General features: G+C 35.8%; 1 protein-coding gene across 1 annotated transcript in view; it reads left to right on the plus strand.

Annotated features, from left to right (window-relative positions):
• The window catches only part of EYA4 (EYA transcriptional coactivator and phosphatase 4), a gene marked incomplete at its 5' end in the record, with an annotated part of 70,795 nt that overhangs the window by 6,654 nt on the left and 40,536 nt on the right, over nucleotides 1-23,605 (plus strand). The window contains 8 exons of the mRNA XM_089921674.1: nucleotides 1,750-1,842; nucleotides 6,241-6,307; nucleotides 7,535-7,677; nucleotides 7,826-7,969; nucleotides 9,689-9,768; nucleotides 13,653-13,836; nucleotides 21,689-21,825; nucleotides 23,270-23,353. Of these exons, the coding sequence (XP_089777800.1) occupies nucleotides 1,750-1,842; nucleotides 6,241-6,307; nucleotides 7,535-7,677; nucleotides 7,826-7,969; nucleotides 9,689-9,768; nucleotides 13,653-13,836; nucleotides 21,689-21,825; nucleotides 23,270-23,353 (932 nt within the window). The remainder of the gene's footprint in view (nucleotides 1-1,749; nucleotides 1,843-6,240; nucleotides 6,308-7,534; nucleotides 7,678-7,825; nucleotides 7,970-9,688; nucleotides 9,769-13,652; nucleotides 13,837-21,688; nucleotides 21,826-23,269; nucleotides 23,354-23,605) is intronic.

Here is a 23,605-nt window from a genome sequence, read left to right on the forward strand (position 1 = left end):
TGCAACCACAAACTCTCTCTCTGGCTTTTCTTCGTTCTCCTTTCAAACTCTCTGGCTTTTCTTCCTTCTCCTTTTGACCACCTGAAACTTTCAAATTGAGGAGATTATAATCAACACCAATACTAAGTTTTTGAAATCAAACCTCAAAGTTGGGATCCAAAGTAACAAAACTAAACCTCATGTCTAGCTTGGTTAGTTTTTTAGATATTCTGCTTCCCCTCTCCCCACTTCACAAGTGAAATATATTTAACCATTAGTATTAATACATCTATTTTAAAAATATTGTTATAGATTTAGACATGTTTAAATAGGAATTTAGCCATGATTAGAATTTGGAAGTCTCTTATCTTAGTTTTGCTGGAGGCTTTGGACGATTCCTTTTTGTCATATGTCAGAAGTCAGATGGGGACATTGCATCATAGAGAGTAGCTTTTACACCTTTCTAAACCCTACTCTGGATCATCTCTATACAGATGAAAGGAATTCTTGGTTAGTTAGTGCTGCCTGTGAGGCAGTGTGGTTTAGAGTTTGGATTCTTTCCAACCTTTACAGTTCGACTCTGAATCTTCCAGCAAATCTTCATGACATAGTTAAATCCCGGATGCTAAATTAACCCCAGAGCTCACTGAGGGAGGGTCCAGCCAATTCTCTTCATGTGGAAAGGGAACATAATCATTACTGCATGTTTCTCCATCATTAATTGCTTTTCTAACAGAGTAACGTCGCTGACTTGCTTGCTTGGTGGGTACGCTCTGAGCCCACTATTCTTTTGGCCATATTTGTCCGTGGTTGGCTAGTCTTCAGCTTTCTTCTTTATAGTTTTCTGCTTGCTTCTGAGGTTTTGAACTGTGTCATTCCATTTATGACCAGGAAACATAAGAGGTGTTAAGCAGAAAATAATTTAGTTTATTCCCTTGCTGCTGTGATACATGGAGCTCTGGCCACAAAGGGAAAATATGGTGTGACAAAATGGGTAGAGGCTTGCCCCTGCCAAACTCGTTGCATCTAATAATGACAGTGATGTATACCTCAGTGGCTACATCATTGCCAAGTGAGGATTTTGCCAAAATATACCACCTCAAAGGAGAAATAATATATGAAAGAGTTTTCAAAAGATACAATTAGTGTTGTAGAAACCATCTCTTATTCTATGCTTATGTCTATAATGTATTAAAAATTGTTATACCATTAGAATAAAAAGCCCAATACCTTATGGCTCTTTTGGCTTTTGTAGAGCAGAAATTTACTGAGTGCTTCATTTTTCAACCACCATATGAATACACCCCTGGTTTCTGTATTTGCATATGCCTCGTTGTATTCTTAAGCAATCTTTTTTTTTTTAATGTCATCTTGGGAAGAATAAAATATAAGCAGTAAATCTCTTTGTTACGATTTGGATTAAATGTGCTAAAGACTGACTGACGATTCCTTTCTTCTGCCTTTTGACTGTAATACCAGAGTGTGCTTAGGTGATTTAAAAATGCAAATACACGTACTGCTGTTTCACTGTGTAAGGTTGACTGCCTTTATAAGCCAGATTCGAGAAAACCAGCTTAGGCAGAAGATTTTTAGATTAAATCCTCTATAAATGCATGTCCATTTAGAAGCTAAATTAACAAAACTCTCCTCATCGACTTCCCAAGTTTTCTCTTGCATGCCATGGTAGCTAGAAAAGCCACTAGTCGTACAGTCAGCATCTTTGATATAAAGTTAGAAATAAAACTCACATGTACTTATTCTTCTACGTAGTGTCTCTCCTTGCAGTCAAAACAGAGCCTTTGAACAGCAGTGAAACCACAACCACGACTGGAGATGGAGCGCTTGACACTTTTACTGGGTCAGGTAAAGCCTTAAGCTCGTGTGTTGTTCTGTACGCATTGGGGTCCACCTCATCCTCCTGGTGAATAAGCGAGAATTGGATTTTTATAAATTCAGCAATAAATTCACTTTTTGGAAAACTCATTGTCATAAAATTATGCTTTTTTTAGAAATGATGTTTAGAATAGTTTTGCTGAATCTGCAGTTGACAGCAAAGCAATCCCCTGACTTTCTTATTAGAAATAAGCAGAACTGACTTCTTTCATAATTATTTTATACAGTGCTTAATTTAATTATTAGGTTGTAATTGTTAACTTTGTTCCTTCAACTTACCCATTTAAATGACATAAAAACTGCCTTCTCTCCAACATTCGAGATGTAAAACTATCCATTTGATTCTTTCTAAATAACCTTGTTTCCTCTCTGGGTTTTAAAAAAAAAAACCTTCCTGTGTAAGCAGCTGAGTGACAGGTATTAAAGGTTAATGGGCTGCAGGAGAGCACATGCTGGTCGCATTAGAACCCAGCCTCTGAGAGCACGACTTTTGCTCAAATGCTTCAAAGAGAACAATAGTGTGTCTTTAAACATCAATCCTCTTTAAATATAAATACCTGATAACTCCCAGGTGGGCAAAAGGACAGGCAATAAGTTGACTTAAAGATTTTTTTTCGTTACTATATTTCGTTTGGTTGATTATCTGGTGAAAGGACGTTTTTTTTTTTTTAACCTGAGGAGGAATTTGTATAGCAGAAAGATGAACATTAAACCTAGAAAAGTATTTGTGATAATTAAATCTTGGTTCTGTTATTCTACTCTAATATATACTTATTCATGTTCTCATATACAAGGATTTTGTGTGGGTATGCTTCTCATGTAAAAAGAGCTGAGGTAAATCCTTGACTATAATGTCATTATAGCATATATTTGATTTTTATAGATACAGATGATCCCGTTTCATTGGTTCACACTGATTGGAAACAGCTGCCATGTATTCACTTAAATATTAGTACTCCAAACAGAAAGATATAATAATTTATACACTTTGTATAGAGAAGCATGTGTCCTAATTCACATCCTTTCTAGCAATTCTCTTGCCTCTTAGCAGATAAATAGGCACCAACTTACCCTAGCATTTATATTACTTACCATAACTGTTGTAAACTTTCTGCAAAGTAAATGCATATATGAACACAGTTTTTAAGGATAGGAATGAAATTAAGTGATTGCTGATATACTTAAATAGTACACTACAAGTCACTGAAAGATGAATGAAAAAATTATGGGATGTTAGCTCCAGAAGGAATTTCAGAGATCTGTGATGATCCGTTTTATAGGCAAGAATATGGAGGCCCAGAGAAGTTAAAGGTGGTTAAGGCCATACAGTCAAGGCCTCACAGGTGGTCACTGGTAAAAATGATTCTAGAATAATGTCCTGGTCAGTCCAACAATCTTTTCTTTAATACCCCACTGGAAAATATAAAGATGGAAAAAGAAACAGGTGTGAACTGTCAAGCTGTCTGGAATTTACTCATATTATATTTACAAATAGTTTCCCAGTTTTCTTTTAAGAATTATCTAGGGCTATGCTGTCCAGAAAAGTAGCCACTGGCCATATGTGGCTATTTAAGTCTAAATTAAATACTATTTGGTAAAACAAAAATTTTTTATCTAGTCACATTAATTACATTTTAAGTGTTTAATAGTTGTATGTGGGTTTTTTTAGTGGCTACCATAATGGACAACTCAGATATAGAACATTTCCAACGCCATGGACCAAGTTCAATTAGACAGAGTGCTTTAGGTCAGGGATTCTCAACAGCACCACTATTAAAAACTTGGCTAATTTTTTTAGTGTGGGAGAGCTGTCCTCTGCACTGTAAGGTGTTTAGCAGCATTCCTGGCATCTATCCCAAGTTAACAGTAGCTTTCCTAAGTTGTGACAACCAAAGATGTCTTCTAGCATTTTAAATGTTCCCTGGCAGGCAAAATTTCCACCCATCCCCCAACTTCATCTCCCACCTCTCATCCCATTGAGAGTCACTAATCTAAGGTGTTACAGTATTACCGGTAAAACCTTAAAACTGCTTGACACCACCCTATGAGAATCTGATAATATTCATTAAAATGTGTTTTAATTAATTTTCAGGACATTTTGAAGACAAGCACTTTTGCTAACTTTTGTATGCAGAAATGATGGAGTATAATGAGTTGAGTGCTTTGCATACATCTCTTGATTAATTAAATGACAATGGGGAATAAAAGGAAGGTCTCCTAAATTTGTACATGGGATTCCAGAAATCATACTGGAAAGATTAGGCTGCTCTGTGTAGGAACAGTCTTTACTTTGATCAGCATAATCTCAGCTCACTTTAATCCGATTTTGTTGTTGTTTTCAATTGTCTGCAGACTTATTAGTTAGAATAAAATATATACAGCTTCGTTAAGAAGCATAAACTTTCTAAGTTTTATGTAAACATAGTTTTCTGAGTCAAAGGTTTTGTTTTCTACCTAGAAAATGAACATATAGACATTAATATGAAATTTTAAAGGTTGAGCCTTTATACTGTTATGGGTACATTATTCTAATGGTATCTAGGTTCATTCATTAGAGGGAAGAAGCATCCTATATATTCGGATTTGTGTTCATATATGTGAAGCTTTTTTTCTGAAATAATTTTGTTCTTTGGCTAATTCAATAAAAGCTGCATGTTTCTTTTTATTATTTGATGTTTCTTTAGAAAAGCCTCGAGTTTCACAGTCTTGAGAGTAACTGATCAGTATAGTCTGAGTCTTGAGTGTACCACAACGAAGTTTTATAAATGAAGCAAAAAATGTGGAACTGAGCCTTACTTAAGTATATTTCTGCTAAATAGAGTATAATTATTGTGAATCAATGAATCAGACTGAATTTCCTGTGCAGTACACTGTTGCTATTATGTAGCCCATAGTGTGAGAGAAAAGGCCTGTTCTCATTGAATTGATTTGAAAGTTTTAAACATTCTTTATGTTTTTAATAAATAAGTAGAAAATTAGTGGTTCAGTGGTCCATGTGTTTTCAAATATACATAGCAAATTCACTTAAATTTGATTGCTGAAAATATTTAGAACATAACACCTCTAACCATATTCAGTGATTGTCAAAATTGATTCATAATATTCTTGAAAATGTACTCTCTGCATTATTGCTATGAAAACTGTAATATACTCTCCGTACTCAGAGCTTACAGTCTAAATAGCATTTTAAATACATTAAATTCTATGTGTTTATGAAGCAATAGATCACAAGGGTACTTAATAGCATTTGGATATAGAAATATATCATGTTTCATAAAATAGTTAGCAACCTAAGCCTATTTGTCACTTTTACAATTCTAAAAGTTTAGCTCCAGAATTATTATGAACAACTTAGAAAAGACATAGTACTTTGAAGTATAACTATGATTGATTAGACTAAACTAATTCCAGCACTGCATTGTATACTACTTTAATCTTTTTGAAAAGTGAATGAACAGCAGATGGCCTAATAAAGACACTCTGTGTGCTTGCCCAGTATGGATTGGCTCTGAAGGGACTGCCTTAACACTTTAGGGTCCATATATTTGCAGTACATCTGTCTTAGTCAAGGCAGATGGTTAAAGGAAAGAGAAACTTCCAAACTTTTGGATGCATTCCAGTTTGGGACTGCATGTTTGGCTGAAATGTTAATAGGACATGATTTTCACCTTTAAGTTCTTCTCAAAAAAGTACAATCTCTGATAGTTCAAAATATATTTATAAATATGATTGCTGCTGCTTCTTGCAGTTAGGTGTTTTTTTTTTTAATGTTGCATTATCACCCATGCTTTCTGTGTATATTCCAATTATTATTAGAATTATTTGGACCCTGCATTTTTAACTACTCATTGGATTGGCAAAATGAAAGGAAAGAGAAAACGATATCATTTTACAACTTGAAAATGAAGGTTGAAGCATCATATTTTTCTTAATTTTTATTATATTTCTAATAGAATAAATACACAGGAAGAGCAATATATTTGGAATTTAAACATAAAGTCTGCAAATTAAAAAATTTACCTTTAATCATGAAAGCTTAATTACCTATAGTCAAGGATATCTATCCATAGCATATTAATACGTAAGAGCATGCTACGGATTTAAGAAAATGGAGGAATGATGAAGGGGAATGATTTGTGAAAAAAGTTTGTGTCATGCTCCTAGCACATACGTGAAACAGTTTAATTAGAAGAAAATGTTCAGGCATCTGTTTCTGTCGAGAAAATGAGTGAATTTTCTGTTTAGAAAATGAATGAATTTTTTGAAACATATCTCTAACATAGTCATTTCTTGAAATAAGTTTTGCACACTCCAGTGAAATATATTTATAAAGCAACCTTTTTTTGCACTGGTTTTTGTGTCTTACAGTAATAACAAGTAGTGGCTATAGCCCCAGATCAGCGCATCAATATTCCCCACAGCTGTATCCTTCCAAGTAAGTGGTCAGTAGTCTTTCAGATTTGTTAGAATGATTTTCCAGCATTATCTTGATTAATCATGTTTATACAATATAACAACTTTAAATCAGGATATATTTATGTATATAAATGTTATAGATAGGCAGTTGAATTGATAGATACTTGGATAGATTCATTGGATAGATTAGACATTAGGTAAATACCCTTCACAAGTCTAGGAATACCCTCACTTATATCTAGACAATTGCTTTAATTCTGGATATTTATATACTTTGAGGAAAGCATCAAGCTCAAACCGGAATACACAGATTTTTTAATGAAAATTCAAAAATGCTGACTAGTTTAAAGAAAATCTAAAAAGATTACATTTTATTCAAACATCAACACTTCATAATTTGTTCCATCATTACAATATTTTTATTGGATTTCAAGTTCTAATAAACATTTTTGAAAAATATACACTATTGCTTTTATGACTAATATAGTCAACTTTCTGAGCACAGTGGTAGAAATTTCAAGTTTAACTACATTGGATGTATCTGAATTTGGTTACCATCAGCCAGATGTGTCAAGATTTTGGGTTCCTCCTGATCATGTACATTTAAAAGTTATTTTCCACAGCAGCTAGAGTGTTTATCCTTAAGTATAGGCTAGAGATTGGATATCCATTTTGGGAACATTCCATAAGATGTGGCATGATGAAGGGAATGGCATTCCATTTCTTTTCGGGAAGCTGCCTACTTTTTAATTTTTTTTTAAATTTTATTTATTTTTTAAGATTTTTAGTTCTCTGTAGAGAATTTTTGGTAGGGCCTTTAATGACTTTTGTAGTCATTACATAGCATTGGGTCATGCATGGTAACAGGAAATATGCTCATGAGTGTACTAATTAACTGGCCTGGGCTTTACTTTCCTCATCTACATATCAGTTGGAATACTATTTCGAATGTAAGCAATATAGACCTGGAAGAGACTTTAGGTGTGATATCTAAACCAAAGTTTTCTTTTCACAGGTGAGGTGTAGACTTAGCAAGTTTAAATTATTTGTCCAAGGTAACTAGACTGGTTTGTAGCAGAGCCTGGGCTCCTGACATTCAGACTCTTGTCCTTTTCCATATTGTTAAAATGATATTATGGATAAAGAGGATTACTTCCGGGCTATTATCAGGTTTCACTGAATCTAAGCTGTCTGAATTAATATGCAGTCTTTGTTGCCACAGTAATGCTATTTTTCTGATATTTAGGCCCTATCCACACATTCTTTCTACACCAGCAGCTCAAACAATGTCTGCCTATGCAGGCCAGACTCAGTATTCGGGGATGCAGCAGCCAGCCGTCTACACAGCGTACTCACAGACAGGACAGCCCTATAGCCTGCCCACTTACGGTATTTCACATCTTCTCTCTTCTTCTTTGGTTATAAGCACGTAATCCTGCTGGCTAGTAGTTGTATAGTCTAATATATTGATATGTTACAACTCAGAAGTAAGATCACTTTACTAATGAAATGGGTTGCACATGCGTTTTCCAAACAGATCTGGGCGTGATGTTACCAGGCATCAAGACAGAGGGCGGACTCTCACAAACTCAGTCACCGTTACAGAGTGGGTGCCTCAGTTACAGCCCAGGGTTTTCTACCCCGCAGCCAGGCCAGACACCTTATTCTTACCAGATGCCAGGTAAGTACCACACAGGAAACATGTTATGTGAGAAAGAATTCTTTGAATGAGACTCCTTGGCTTCAGACTAGGAATATAAAGTCATGAGGACAGTTTTAAATCTTACCACTGCTCACACGACGTCATCAGAAAAGACAAGTAACTAGGAAGAAACATGATGAAAAGAGTTCAGTATACATCAAGAAACATGACCCATATCAAAGTTAAATATTTAAGTTTAAGTTGCATGAAATTGGCAGGAAACTAAGTCCAAGCAAAGCAACCTCCAGGCCAGTCGCCACACCAGTCACATGTTTGGCATCTATTGAAGTGATTTCAAAGATTCATGACAAAACCCAGTATTTTCTTGTCAGGATTCCTTACATACGTAATGCTTTTTTGATTAAATTTAAAATTGAATTAGCACTTCTCTAAGTCCCATTTATTGTTGAACAATTGAAGATTTTTTTTGTTCATTTCTAAAATCTCTCCCCTGTTAATACTATATTTCTTGAAGAGGAATAATTAGATAATTTGTACCTCCACCTTAAAAATTTTTTCTCCATGTACAATCATTATTTAATTTTTCTTTTTGTTTTTGTCTCCAATTAAAAATTATTTTTGAACATTGTGTAGTAGTTGCAGAAAATATTTTAGTGACATACTAAAAACATTAAAAGGTTATTTCCTATCTGTCATTTTCTTCTATATGGTTAGTCATAGTTTGGGGGCTATATTAACATTATTTGAACTAACTGATATTGCCATTTTAGTTGACTGACTAAAGTGAAATAATTACTTAGACCTTTTTGGCTGAAACGACAGGTCTCTTTTTTCCTTATAACGTTGGTAGATACATCTATGCATACATGCCTCAACCACAATAAGCCACTGTGGGAAATGCCATAGAGACGTATCCATTTATTCCCCAGAATACTTTCATATCGGATATTCCAGGCCATGTCAGTTTGTGTCGATTACCTAATACGATTGCTATTCAAGACACATTGATAAAACTAGTAATCAGCTGTCTCAGTAGTCTTTTATTTTATTCCTTAACAAGTACATTCCATGAGAACATTTTTTTTTTTTGGAACCTGTAAATTGATAGTTCACTTGTTTTTGCTCTAATTTTAAAAATAATTAAATAACTTTCAGACCTTGTCGTAAAATTTTAGAAGGTCGTCAAACCTTAGATGATTGCAGTATAAACAGTTCTGCCTTGGGTCTGAGCCCTAGCTCACAGCTTTTTTTGTTCTAAAGAAAGGACATAGAGGAACAGAAAGATGGGGAGCTGGAAGCATGAACTCTAAATGGATTCCATGTGTTTATTTCCTAAGCTAGCCCCAGCCAAATGTTTGAACTTGAGTAGTTTTTGTATGTATATGCAGTTGATATGACCACTGGAAAGTTCCAGTAGTTTCCTGGAAGTAGTCTCAGTATGGATAATATCTTATTCTTTGAGTACTTCTGTACGTGTAGGCATTGACCCTTGAAGGTTAGCCAAGTCCTTGGTAAGACTGTTCCCACAAGCTCCTGTTTACCTCTATAGACTTCTAAAGAAAAGACTTTACCTGTTGTCACAAGACACAGCTAAGGACATTTTCCTTAGAAATCTCTCAATTTTCAATCTCACTGCCTCAACAACAAAATTTAATATATATTTCATTGAATTCTGTGAAATATTTTTAATATTTTTCAAGAAATATGTTTAAAATGCAATTTGTTCTTTACCTCTAGGTTCTAGCTTTGCACCGTCATCTACTATTTATGCAAATAATTCAGTTTCCAATTCAACGAATTTCAGTGGTTCACAACAGGTATAGTAGCTTTTTATGTTTATGCTTTTATATATATTTCAGATTTTTGAAGAATAGTATCAGGTTAGTAAGGTTTATGTATTTAAAATTGAGATGGCATTTCAGGGTAGTAAAAATGAGCTGTCTGGAATTCTTTGGATTTGTGTAATTCTGGATGTTTCAGTTTTCCTGATTGCTAAAGTTTTGCCCTTTAAACATTTAAGCCATGATTGTTTTAGTCATTTGACAGGAAATCTATTGCATATTTTCCTATTATTTTAAGCTATACTAAACATAATTTTATTTTTCTTGATAAAACAGTTATTATGAAAATTCATAGGTTGAACTATAATCAATAATCAGATTATGATGTAGACTATAAAACACTCTTGGTCCAAAACCAAATCATTTGTTCCTAAACAAAATGCCTCTCAAACTACTACTGGCTTTTATTTTTTAGTTCTATGATTTTTTTTTTTGATAACTGTTAAATTCCTACTGCCCTGACAGCTGTAATTTTTTGCTTTTGTCACCCACTACACTTGCTCCTAGAATTCCTTAGTCCTCATAGTGATGTTTGCTTAATAATTTTGTGTTTTGAAACCTGCGATTGTTTTTAGAATCGTGTTAGCATTATGTGTGGAACAAGCGTGGATGTGCCTGAATGAGTGAGTTAGCATGGAACGACATGAATTTGTGATATATTCAGAAAGTTTTGTCCCTATTTCCTGCTTCTCAGTCATGTTCAGAGTAGCTGAGGTAGAAGGGTAGCTGATTTCATGGGTAAGCAATACACTAACATAATCGCTGGACTTCTGTACATTCTAAAATATGTTACTGCATAAGTGTTTGCTCTTTGGATTTACTGAAGGAATTATATTAATTGCCTTCTTTCAATTTTTATTAAGGTAACAAGAGGCAAAGAGGGAAATTTGATGATTAAACACTGGAATAATGATATTTTTGACAGGATTAAACTGTATAGTTTGGCATTAGTTTGAAAAATGGTTTCTTAAAACAGTAAACATCAAAGTCAGTATGCATATTTTATTATAAAAAATTGAGAATTTTTGATAATCCAGGTAGCTTAATTTCACTTGCTCATTTATTAATACACCAAACATTTATTGAGCACCTGTTAGCCATTAGATTTTTCGACTGTGCATTGGAGATTCGAAGTCGGTGTTCCCTGCTCTCTGGAAGGATACAATCCTCCTGAAGACACAGACATGAAAATAATATGGACAGGGAGTGGAATATTTGGAATATAATGATAGAAATATACACTAGGCAGAGTGGTAGCATAAGGGGAAGACTGCTTTGTTCTTTGTTGGGAGGATTAAAAAAATGATTAATAAGGAGAAGAAAATTTATTGACAAACAGTTTTATATCACAAAATACATCCAGTACTAGCAGTATATTTAATTCAGTGGCCGCAATATAATATGTAATCTGTATTTTGGACCATGGTCTGAAGACTGATTCTTTTAGCAAATACTCACTGAGTGCCTATTAGATATTAGGAACTGGTCTGTATCCTGGGGAGCTGAAGGTAGGAGCAGCGTGAATGGAACCTGTTTCTTGCTTTAGGGAGCTTTCTGTCTACTGAGAAAAGCAGACAATAAATCAGTAAACACCTGAGTAAATATAGAATTGGAAAGCATGAAGGGAGAGAACAGGGTCCTATTAAAAATATTATGAGAGGGCTTCCCTGGTGGCGCAGTGGTTGAGGGTCTGCCTGCTGATGCAGGGGACACGGGTTCGTGCCCCAGTCCGGGAGGATCCCACATGCCGCGGAGCGGCTGGGCCCGTGAGCCATGGCCGCTGAGCCTGCGCGTCTGGAGCCTGTGCTCCGCAACAGGAGAGGCCCGCGTACCACAAAAAAAAAAAAAAAAAAAAATATTATGAGAAGGCTAATTTTGAGTAAGGGGGATTTTGTGGAAGGCTTCTCCATGGAAATGACATTTAGGCCAAGTCTTCCAAAAGTTAGGTGAAGACTGAGGGCAAGGGTGTTCAGGCATAGAAAGCAGCATGTATCACATCCCTGAGGGGTGAAAATCTTGGGGTGTCAGTGAACTCAAAGAAGGCTGGAGCTTAGTTTGCACCTGAGGGGCATGTGGGGAAACATCCATTTATGGAGGTAGGCTGCAGCCTGCTAATGTAGGGCCCTGTGGCTTATAATAAGGAACTTCAATTCTATTGCAAGCCCAAAGGGAAGCTATTAAAGAATTTTTTAGCAGGAGAATAACATCATGTAATTTATTTTTGAAAAATATTACTCTGGCTTCAGAGACTTTGGAAAAAGACAAAAATGGAAATGAGGAGAGCAGTTAGAAAACTGGTACATTGGCTACAGCAGGCAGTGAAGGTAGCTTGGACAAGGTGATAAGAGTGGAGATGAAGAGTAGGGGGAATCTTTGAGATATACTTGAGTGCAAAAGGACACTATAATCACTGGAAGCTGGTAGACTGGACCTTTCCAGTGAGTAACTTCATCTTCCTCTCCGGGCACTGGCAGCCCAGTGGAGAGCTTCCCACACAGATAGATGCTGGAGTCAGTCTCTCTGGCTTCCAGTTTGAGCCCTGAAACTTGCTGTCTGACTTTGGGCAAATCACTTTAAACATTCTGTGCCTTTATCCCTTTACTTCAGTGTAAAATAGAGATAGTAATAATACTGCATAGGAGGTTGTGGGATTTCAATGAGTAAATCTACTAAAGGCCTTAGAGGAGTGCCTGACACAAAGTAAGCACTGTGTTAATATTTGTGATCCATGTTTTACTCTTGAGAAAAATACGTTACTAGGAATTTTGTCCAAATACTGCCAAGAGTTTTCTGGTTTTTTGTTTGTTTGTTTGTTTTGTTTTTGACTCTCAGGTAATAGTGGGGAACATCAGATCCTGAAATTAACAGACAAATAGAATTTTCATTTTCTGCCATACTGCTTAACCCTTTCTGATGATACATATATTTGCTTATACATATATTTACGAACGCAGAGAATTTCCTCTTTTGGAAACCACATCAACCATGGATCTTTGTTTCCCTTAGAAACGTGCATTAGGGAATCTTCATCCTGACCAAGGATTTGTCATCACTGATAACAATTTGGGCTAAAACATGTCAGATATATTAAACACCAACTATTGCAACAAATACTTATTCCTTATCTTAATATGTAAAAGGATTTTGAAGGATTATTTACATCATTTTAAGATTATTTTAAAATTTTTTAATAAAAAGCAGGTGAAAGGAATTGACCCAATGGCTTTCTTTTTTCTCTAACAAATGATGCAAACTAAATATATGAAAGCCTCACGAAAGACTTTAGGTCAAGGCCTCAGGTGGCATGTAGCCTGTGAGAAACTGGGTAAGAATATCTTTTATTCATTTTCTTTTCTCTACTGTTTACCTCCTGCCAAGAAAACAAAATTATCAAGAGTAGCCTAAAAAGGGAACAAAAATCACAATAATGCAGCCCAAGGTCTGTATGGAAGCGGGGAGAGGGGCACACCTCCTCCTTGCTGGTGATATCAGAAGATGAGAATGAATGCTGTGGATACGAACACCTCCTTCTCTCCTCTTCAAGTGTATAAGACCCGAGGATGTCCATCCTTGGAAATGTAATTCTGGGGGGAAAGTGATGCATATACAACCTTTAAACAGATTAAAATTTGTGTACTGGACCTGGTTTGCAAGACCCGCAAGGTATTTCATTACTATGTGCGTGTAGGAGATGCCCACAGAATGGTCTCTGCTTATTAGGATCACCTCAAAGCTGGGGACTCCAGAACCAGTGGAGCCAGATACTAATCTTTCCATCGCCATTGTGATTGCTTTTCTTTGGAGTATACTAGAGGGTAATCTGTCTTTCAAACACACACACATGTCAATTATTATTTCAGGATTATCCATCCTACACAGCCTTTGGCCAAAACCAGTATGCACAGTATTACTCTGCATCAACATATGGAGCATATATGACATCAAATAACACAGCTGATGGCACGTCCTCCTCGACCTCAACCTACCAGTTGCAGGAGTCTCTCACAGGACTGACTAGCCAACCAGGTACAGATCTTCATCCAGGTGAAATACTTTTTATATGTTTTGCTGTATCTAATAATATGGAGAAAATGGGCATTTTAAAAACAAGGCTGAAAGCTTCCAGATAATTATGCTGATGTTCAGTCTGTGCTAGTACCACTGATTTAGGTGAGGCTTTTCTGGCATTCCAGAAACCTTTCTTTTAGGTGTGGGATAGTTAGGAGATTTTAATATCAAATGACAGAATACATATGAATATGGAGATAAAAGGTAAGTGGACCTTTTACCAGACTAATTATTTCATGGAGATCTTGACAACATAGAAAAGTTGTAATATTATCTTCTTTGGGTAAAACTGATAATATTTCCTTTATGCTTGAGAAACTGTATAACTTTTTCACCCTACGAGTCATCAGTAGCCCCAGCCAGTGAACATTTCCCACATTCCTAGGATTTTTAGAATCAGTGGTAGGTAGTTTAATATCTTTGTCTGATCAACACATATTTAAAATCCATCATAGTCTTCATTGCCAGAAGCTTGTCTGTATTCTTATTAGAATTGTATTTGCTGACACATATTTAACACAGCTGAAGAACTTAAAGTGAAAAGCAAGTTTAATAGAGATTCATTGTAACCCCAATCAAAATTCCAGCAGGATCTTTCGGAGAAATTATCAAGATGATTCTAAAATTACAAGGAAAGACAAAGGAACTAGAATAGCCAAATAATTTTGAAAAATAAGAACAAAGTTTGAGGACTCACATTGCCTGATTTCAAAATTTATAAGATATAATAATCAAGAATGTTTGGTATTGGAAAAAATATTAGATACATAGAGCAATGGAATAGAATAAAGAGTCCAGAAATATATATATTTCTGGATATATTTTGTATATGTTGTATATAATATATACAACATATACAATGATACAACATATACTAAAAGTTTGGTTTTTGACAAAGGTGCAAAGGCAATTAGAGAGAATGAATAGTTTTTCAGAAAATGGTGCCGGAACACTGACATCCATATGCAAAACAAAACAAAACAAAACATAAAACAGAATCTTGACTTGTAACTCATACCATATACAAAACATGTTAAAACTAAAACTTCTAGAAGAAAACATGGAGAAACTCTTTGTGGCCTTGGGTTACATAAAAATTTAATAGATATCACGCTAAAAACACAATCCATAAAAGAAAAGAAAAGCTAAATTAGACTTCATAAAACAAAGAACTTCTGCTCTTCAAAAGACACCATCACAAGAGTAGAAAGACACGCCACAGATTGGGAAAAAATACTTGCAAAACACATATCTGATAAAGCACTTGTATCCAGAATATATAAAGAACTATCAAAACTCAATAAGAAAATCAAAGTTAAGAAATTTTTTGTTTTTGTAAATACCATTTAGTATGTTCAAGAATATTTTTCTGACTTCCAGTTATTTGCAAGATCCAAACTCATCTCTGCTTCTTTTTTGTCCTGCTTTGGAAGGGCAAGAAAATAGGGACACATGGTCACAATACTGTAAATTCTTTCTAACTGGACCAGTGGTTCCAAGAAGACAAAAAGCCCATTAAACAATTATTCATTGAGTGCCTGTTAGGTACCAGGCGCTGCTGGTATTTCAGCAGTGAATATGCTCTCTGCATACATTTAACTTCATTTAGCTTCCATTTAACAAGCAAGCCAAGATCAAGCAAATAATTAAAATAGTATGAATGTTGAGAAAAGGAAAATGCTAGATAATGTGGGGAATATTAACGAGAAAACTAATTTGAACATGAAGAAGTGACAATGAAACATACTTTTGCGATACGCGGGCCCCTCACTGTTGTGGCCTCTCCTGTTGCGGAGCACAGGCTCCAGACGCGCAGGCTCAGCGGCCATGGCTCACGGGCCCAGCCGCTCTGCGGCACGTGGGATCCTCCCGGACCGGGGCACGAACCCACGTCCCCTACATTGGCAGGCGGACTCTCAACCACTGCGCCACCAGGGAAGCCCGACAATGAAACATACTTTAAGCGACAGAGAAAATGCAATTATATTCATGAAATGGCAACATTCTTTCTTTTTGGTTCACTGTTATATATGGGGTGAATAAACAACAAGGTCCTACTGTAGAGCACAGGGAACTATATTCAATATCCTGTGATAAACCATAATGGAAGAGAATATTTAAAAAAAAGAATCTCAAAATATTGTCTCTAATCTAACTATGGACCGAAGGGAAAATTGTTAATAGGTGTACTAGACTTTGATGCCCCTGCTACCAGTTTCTTTCCCCTTATCTTCTTTTTAGACCCTCCCTCCTGTAAACACATAGCCCCTTTGAACCTCTAGTCCTCATTCCCTCTTTTTAGTCGCTCCGCCTAACCTCCCCCTCTCTTAGCAGCCATATCTTATGTAGGGCCAGGATGAAGGGAAGGCAAGAGTTGCCTGGGGTGCAGAATGTAAGGGGGGCGTTCATTCTCACAGCCCTTAAATTTTACACCCTTGGCACACTACCTGCCTTAACTTCCGCCCAGCCTAAATCCCATGTTCCAATTCTGTCCTGATCCTCTTTGAGTAAACACTTACATTTCATTAAGAATCTTATCTTAATTTAAAGAATGAGTGATTTCAGAATCCTTGCTTACAAGTGGTGGAAGCACTTCAGGTGGGGAGATACTTGATGTTCTCGTCGCACTGCGAAAGGTGTTTCTCACTGGTGAATGCACGGGGAAAACAAAGTAGGCTGTGTTCAGGAGCAAAACCACAGACTAAGTATTTGATCATCGAGATATCAGAGACCGAGTGACAGGACTGGCAAAGTGTTTTGGAATTTACTAGAATTGAGCTACCAGGAATGAAAACCATTCAAATACCCCAAAATGGTTTATGCTGCCTAGAACTTTGGGTGGAAGGTTGGTTTTAATCTAATTTCAGTATGACCACAAGAGTTTCTATGCACGAAAGACACAGATGGGTACTCTCTATTAGCTAAAGAATAATAACTTTCAGAATAGCTATTTTATTTACATTAAAAATACTAAACGCAGACATGTAGATATTCTGAGTATGTGACTTTGAATGTAACACATTCATATGTGACATTCTCATATGCAGTATCAGAATGCTGCAATTTCTTCAGCTTTGCACTGGGTGCTAATACCAACGAATACAGTTTGACATAATTGTCAGATCTTACGAGACTTTCCATTGAATTTAAAGAAGAAATTATTTCTACTTGTACCCATATTATTCTCTCAACCAAAATCATAACAATACACGTGTCTAGATCTTTAAGGAACTCTGTGACCTCAGACCTTCAGTCAAGATAGTTTTAAGTTTGATTTTGCCTTTGCAGGTCTGGCATGCATCCAAAAAGTAAACAAGTTCATAACTATGGGATTTTTCTTTATTATTGATGAAATTTGAGGTATTTTGTTTAAGGGTATAAAGAGTATTTTCCACTGACTGGCTCTGCGTTTGGACTTAAAGCAGAGACCTAACAGTTAAACCCACAGTTTGTCATAAATCATTCACTGTTGACTTCTCCCTTGTTTAAAATGGAAACATACTTTATGTTCTATAAGAGACAGCTGGTTGCTCTGATTTAGCGATAAACCTAATGAAATAAAGTTGATTCTAAATATCCAAAACTTAGAAGGTGCAGTTATTCATTACGGTACTGATTAAAAGATAATTATTCAGTCATGTATAGTGTTAGCCCAGGAAAAAGCCTAGGGCAATGGGTAATGACTGATGTTATTTGGAAATTACAAATAGCATTCAGTCATTTATTTTACCTTATTAGGTAATTTGACAATGTATTTAAAGAAACATCACCATGCTGATTAACAACAGATATTTTAGTTCATTATCTTTGAAAAGATCTTTCTTTGCCTTTAACATAAAGGTTATCTTAGGTATATTATATTTTTGATTCGCCTTCCGAGTGTTTGATGACTGATAGCACATTAAGCTTAGTGATATTTTTATAGCTCCTTTTTAAAATTTTAAACATCTTTAAAATTAAATATAACTAGCAATTTGTAACAACATTCTGTAGTCTGAGACCTTGGCAAACATCTCAGATACATTAGCTAATTAAACTTTACAAGTGTTGCAGAAAAGTAAAGGATATGGTAAGATCACTCTTTGAAAAGAAGCCAGTTTCTTAGGCAGAACTCAGTAGACTTTCTAGGCCTCATGGCATTTCACATGAGGACAGGAAGGAAAGCAAAGTACTAATTCATTTCATTGAAGGAACAAGAGGACTTAAACGGAAAGGACTGACCACAGTTAACTTCTCTGCCAATTTGCATTTTCCCTACCTGCAGCATTACTGTACCCTAGTGCAATTACCTGAGTGAAATTGACAGAGGCACTGGAATTAACAGCTTTCTCCTTTTAAAAACAAATGTCAACAAATGTTTAATGACCAGTTGAGCTCAAGTTCCTGATTTTGCCCTTTATCAGAAGAAAGGCTAGAACCTTCACAAGATATGGAGGTCAGTTCATTTCCATCTGGGTGGTGGCTGTAGGAGCCCAAATACAGCACATGGCCTCTTAAGGACCTGCTCTTTTACTCTGATGCTCTTCAGATGAATTCCTTGGCCCTCACTCTCACAGAAATTGTGTAAAGTCTGTGTAACTCTTTTGATTAGTAGAAACAGATATACATTTGACCTTTTTGTAACCTGGACAGACTGGTGCTATTTGGGAGAGGAAGTATTACCTAGTGGTTAAAGCGGGAGTTCTGGAACCATATCAACATTTCACATACAGGCTATTTCATCTTGGTTAGTTAATTGAGTCCCCCATGTCTCCAGTTCTCCCATTATTAAAAGAGGCTAATAAAGGAACAAATTCACTGGGTAGAAGTGAAGTTTAAGTCATATATATGTGTGTGTGTGTGTGTGTAAAGAACGTTTCACAGTAAAGAGCTCTGACAAATCATTAAGAAAAAGATAACCCAATTTTTTAAAATTAGTCAAAGATTTAAACAGTTACTTCATAAAAAGTAGATACCAAGTGAGTAAGAAACAAAGTATTCTACATCATTACTCATCAAGAAAATGCTAATTAAAACTACAATAAGATACTACCAACCCCTACAATCGCTAATATAAAAAAGACTAGCAATACCAAGTATTGGTGAGGATGTAGAGCAACTAGAACTCTCATTGCTAGTAAGAGAGTGAATTAATACAACACCTTTGGAAAAGAGTGCTCAGTGTCTACTGAAGGTAAACATATGCCTTCCATTTGACCCAGCACTCCCTCTGCCAGGTGTATACATATAGGCATATGCCTAGTATATACATATAGGGATATGCTAGGAAGGGGAGCTTATGCCCACAGATATAAACAAGAATGTTTATAACAGCTTTATTCATAGTTGCCTAAAACTACAAATAACCCAAATGTTCATCAACAGAATGTATAAAGCATAGTATACATATGTCATGAAGTTCCAGCCATATCAAGGAAAAAACAAACAACTGCTCCAGGCTACAATGTGGGTGGATCTCAGACATAATGAGCAGTGACTCTAGCCAAACACATATTCCAATAAGCTTATTGAGACCCAGACACTTCCTATGACCAGTCTTTTCCCTTCCTCCTTCTACTCTTTTCACTCCCTCGTTGTGATAGCTGCTGACCTCCAGTTCATTCGAGTAGCTGAGATGTTCCTGCCAAACCCCGTCTTTATGGATCCAGTCAACAGTCAACCACCCATTAGTGAGCACAGTAACTTTGGGATTTTGCAAGATTTTGTCTATTCACCTCTTGCACTGTGGCAAGAACAAAGCTGCCTGATGAGAGTTAACTCCTGAAAATTGATCTATCATGGATAGAAAGATAGGTCTTAGGGAATGTCGACCAAAAAAATCTTATAAGCTTAATAAATGTGTGTTAATTTGAATCAATATTTTATCTGAAAAAGAACATTTGATTGGCAGGACATAGTAACCTTAGAAAAATTCTGTTTTATAAAAATAATTGAAAATAGAAAACATTTTGTGTGATATTTTTAAAAAGTAGATGTGTGTTTAAATACCCAAATCCCCATCTAACGCCTATACACGTAAGCTGAAACCTGATTTACTATGACATAGGGCTATATTCAGCATCGTAACTAAAGATCCTTTTATTATGCTTTCTACTCTCATGCATTCGATAGCAGAAACCCATGCAATGAACTGTGCTAGCAATGTTTTAAGAGCAAATAATATTTGGAACACAGACATTTTTTTTGATGCTGTCCTGACATGCACAGATGTTTCCCAAAGAAGACATTTGACCGTTAGAAATTATTAGAGGTTAGCTATGTAAACACTGTTTACCTAAAACATCTCAGAAAAAATGTTACCTAAGTGTGATCTAGTTTGTTCAGATGTGTTTATTTAGATTAATAACTGCTTGGCTGTCCTCATAATTATTTTACTTTAATTTTTATGATAAAGCATGAGAGTCATAACATCTTTACTTTTAAAAATTGTGTAACTTTAATATAGTTTGCCATTGGACTCTCCTAGACATTTTAACATTATGCATATGATTTCAATTAAACATAAATCAGATTTATCTCAGTAATACGAAAAGATAGCTGCTATTAACCAGGCTTTAGTATACAAAGAAACTGAGATTCAGAGAGACTGAGTAAAATGCTTGAAGTCATATAGTAAGTCCAACTCTTGTTACTTGTGAAGTTTTACTGCACCTCACTGTCGCCTTGGTGGATTTATCTTAACACCCTCTCCTACAGACTTGCCACTGCTCTGTACTCTCCACCTCATAAGATCCTGCATCACTAGCTTTAGACGTGTCGGACTTTTGGGTATCTGTGGGACATGCAGAACCCAATTAAACATTAAGTCTGAAACTTAAGATTTGACTTGGTATGATGTATGGGTCATCACGTAGAAAGTGACTGACCTATGAGAGGGTTAGATTGCCCACATGATGTGGAGTGGGGAAAATGTTCAAAGGAGACAAATGTGCTGTCCAGTACTGTAGCCGCTGACTTCAGTCTGTACTAGCCCCATTACAAGGGCTTAATAGGCACGTGTGGCTAGTACAGATTGAAATCAGCTCTAAGTGTCATATACACACAGGATTTTGAAGACTTAGCATGAAAACGAGATTATGTAAAACATGTCATTTTTATATTTATTATATGCTGAAATGATAATGTTTTGGATATATTAGAGCAATTAGCATATAGGAATGAAATTAATTTTACGTGTTTCTTTTTACCTTTTTTTAATGCAGCTTCTAGAACATTTAAAATTATATGTATGCGTGGTTACATTCGTGGCTCACTTCGTATTTCTGTTGGACAGCACTGGTACATGCTGTTCTTTTGAGACGGGTCCTTTAAAAAGAAAACGTAGCAAACAGATAGCTTGCAGATAGAAATGCAAGGTCAAAGGGAAGGACTTTTCAACTTGTCTGTGTGCCCCCCGCCCCCAGAAATGGGAGAGGTTGAAGGGAAGGTAAGAGAGAGTTTGAGAAGTGGAGCATGATTATTCTCTAATAGGTGAGGCACGTAAGTCATATTTGCAGGGGGAGGGATGGGATCTCATCCTCAGACATAAGGAGGTGACAACAGATCTAAATTTAGATAAATACATAGGTGGGGATAGAAATGGGAAGTTGAGGGCATCTGGGGTACAAAACGTCTTCAGGTTTAATAGATCACATAGATCGAAACTAGGAGAAAGCTGTGTGACCTGCAAAATTTTGACTGAATTCGAATTTTGTATATTTGTGATTATAAATCTTTCTTGTCATAAGGAATTTTCTGTTGTAGGATTTGTTAAAATCATTAATCATGAAGACTCATACCTGATCTAAAAATGAAGTGCTGTCCTTGACAGTATTCATGTTATTTACAGGAGAGTTTGATACTGTGCAGAGCCCCTCCACACCCATCAAAGATCTTGATGAGAGAACGTGCAGGAGTTCTGGGTCAAAGTCCCGAGGAAGAGGCCGGAAAAGTAATCCTTCCCCGCCTCCGGACAGTGACCTGGAGGTATGCTGACTTCTCCTTAAAAGGTGTAATGTGATGTTTCATTTTACTGAATGATATATTCTATACCGTACAGTTCTGTAAAGTTTCAGACTTAAAACAAAAAGATATATCATGAAATGAGTGGACCTACTATGAAGTAGGCATTTCACAGCTCTGAAATTGGAGATTTCGTCCATTATAATGGCAAAACTAAAAACAATAACAACTTAAAAATCATAATGCTCTATAAATTCTAGGCCTGAGATAGTTGCATCTTTTGATCCAAAAGACACAAACAGAAGGCACAAGCAGAAATTTGAAAAATAAAGCCATTGTTTGTGGAGTATTTATCTGAGAAGCACTCTTTCTGGGAGTACTAGCGTCATGAAAGATGTTTACATGAGTCAATAAATATTAAAAGGTAAAATTAATCTGTATGGAGAAAAAAAGGTGTCATCAGAAAATAAGAAAAATTCCAGTCATTTGATACATATGTTAAAATTTTTATACCTGTAAAAATTTCTGTGTGTCATTGTTTCCAGTTGGGACAGATCTTTTGAGATATCTCCATACTAAGCAGGTTGTTTTTATTATGAAACATCAGAAGAAACTATTCTTAACTGTAATGTGTTACTTCTTACACAGCTGCATATTTTAACTGTGAAAAAAAGTTAAATCTCCAGATTTAGTAAAGTCAAGTAATAGCCCTTGTTATCTCTTCATAAGAGATCATTTCCTTGATGCGAACAACAGTAGTAGATTCAAATGCCTTCAAGAACCCAGCAGGTGATATGAATGAGTGAACTGGGCTAGGGGGCCAACAGACTGGGAAGAGTGGGGAGCACTGGCCCAGTCTAAAGGGGCCCCTGCATCATTGCCACATGGACTGTCAGCCACCATTGCCACAAACTGGAAGTTTGTCTACTGCAGTCAAAACCCTGAACTTTGTGTGAAATCTTCTAATTTCAATAATTTGAAACCGTTCAAAACACTGTGCAGGCCAAACAACCCATCTTATGACTTAATCTGACCCAAGGGTCCACACGTTACAATTTCTATTTAGGGATTGTTCATTGATTCTTTAAAATATTTTTTAAAATATAATTCTTTGCATGGATTACAAAACTTCATGAATTCATGAGACATAAAATTTTATAAGAGCACACTTCTATGATAAAGTCCAAACGTGTCTTTTGGGTATTAACTGCAAGTACATATTTGAATGAATTCATTCAGATTAGGACATCACATTTTTAAGCCTTATTATTTTTGTCACTCTTGTTCCTCAGGTTTTACAGGGGTTAGATTTGACAAATTTGGAGGAAAAATTAATGGAGTAGCATAGATTTCCATATAATAGTATTAAGATTATATCCAAAAATAAAGTGAGAGGTCTTCTACTTGTAAAGAGATTTCTGTTTCCTTAGAACTTGATAATTCTTCGATATTTATCTTTTTTCTCCAGCGTGTGTTTGTGTGGGACTTGGATGAAACCATCATTGTTTTCCACTCACTGCTCACGGGATCTTATGCCCAGAAGTATGGCAAGGTAAGAAATCAAGAAATTTTACCCCAAGACACCTTGTTAGAATTTTATTTTAAATAAAATGAAAAGCCATTTAAAAATACCTTGTAGTGTTTTTATTGCAGTCTGTCAAGTCTGCTCTTAATTATTTATTTCCAGTGGCTCATTGTTCTTTAATGTGAACTGGCAAATTTTACAGAACTTAATTAGAAATCATATTCTTTTTCCTTTCTTCATAATAACTTTGAATTTTCTACATGAAAAACCAAGCTTATT

Source organism: Delphinapterus leucas, chromosome 12 (genome assembly GCF_059928025.1).
Source record: "Delphinapterus leucas isolate spDelLeu-1000000601 "Yukka" chromosome 12, BTC_Dleu_Yukka2, whole genome shotgun sequence".
Classification (NCBI taxonomy): domain Eukaryota; kingdom Metazoa; phylum Chordata; class Mammalia; order Artiodactyla; family Monodontidae; genus Delphinapterus; species Delphinapterus leucas.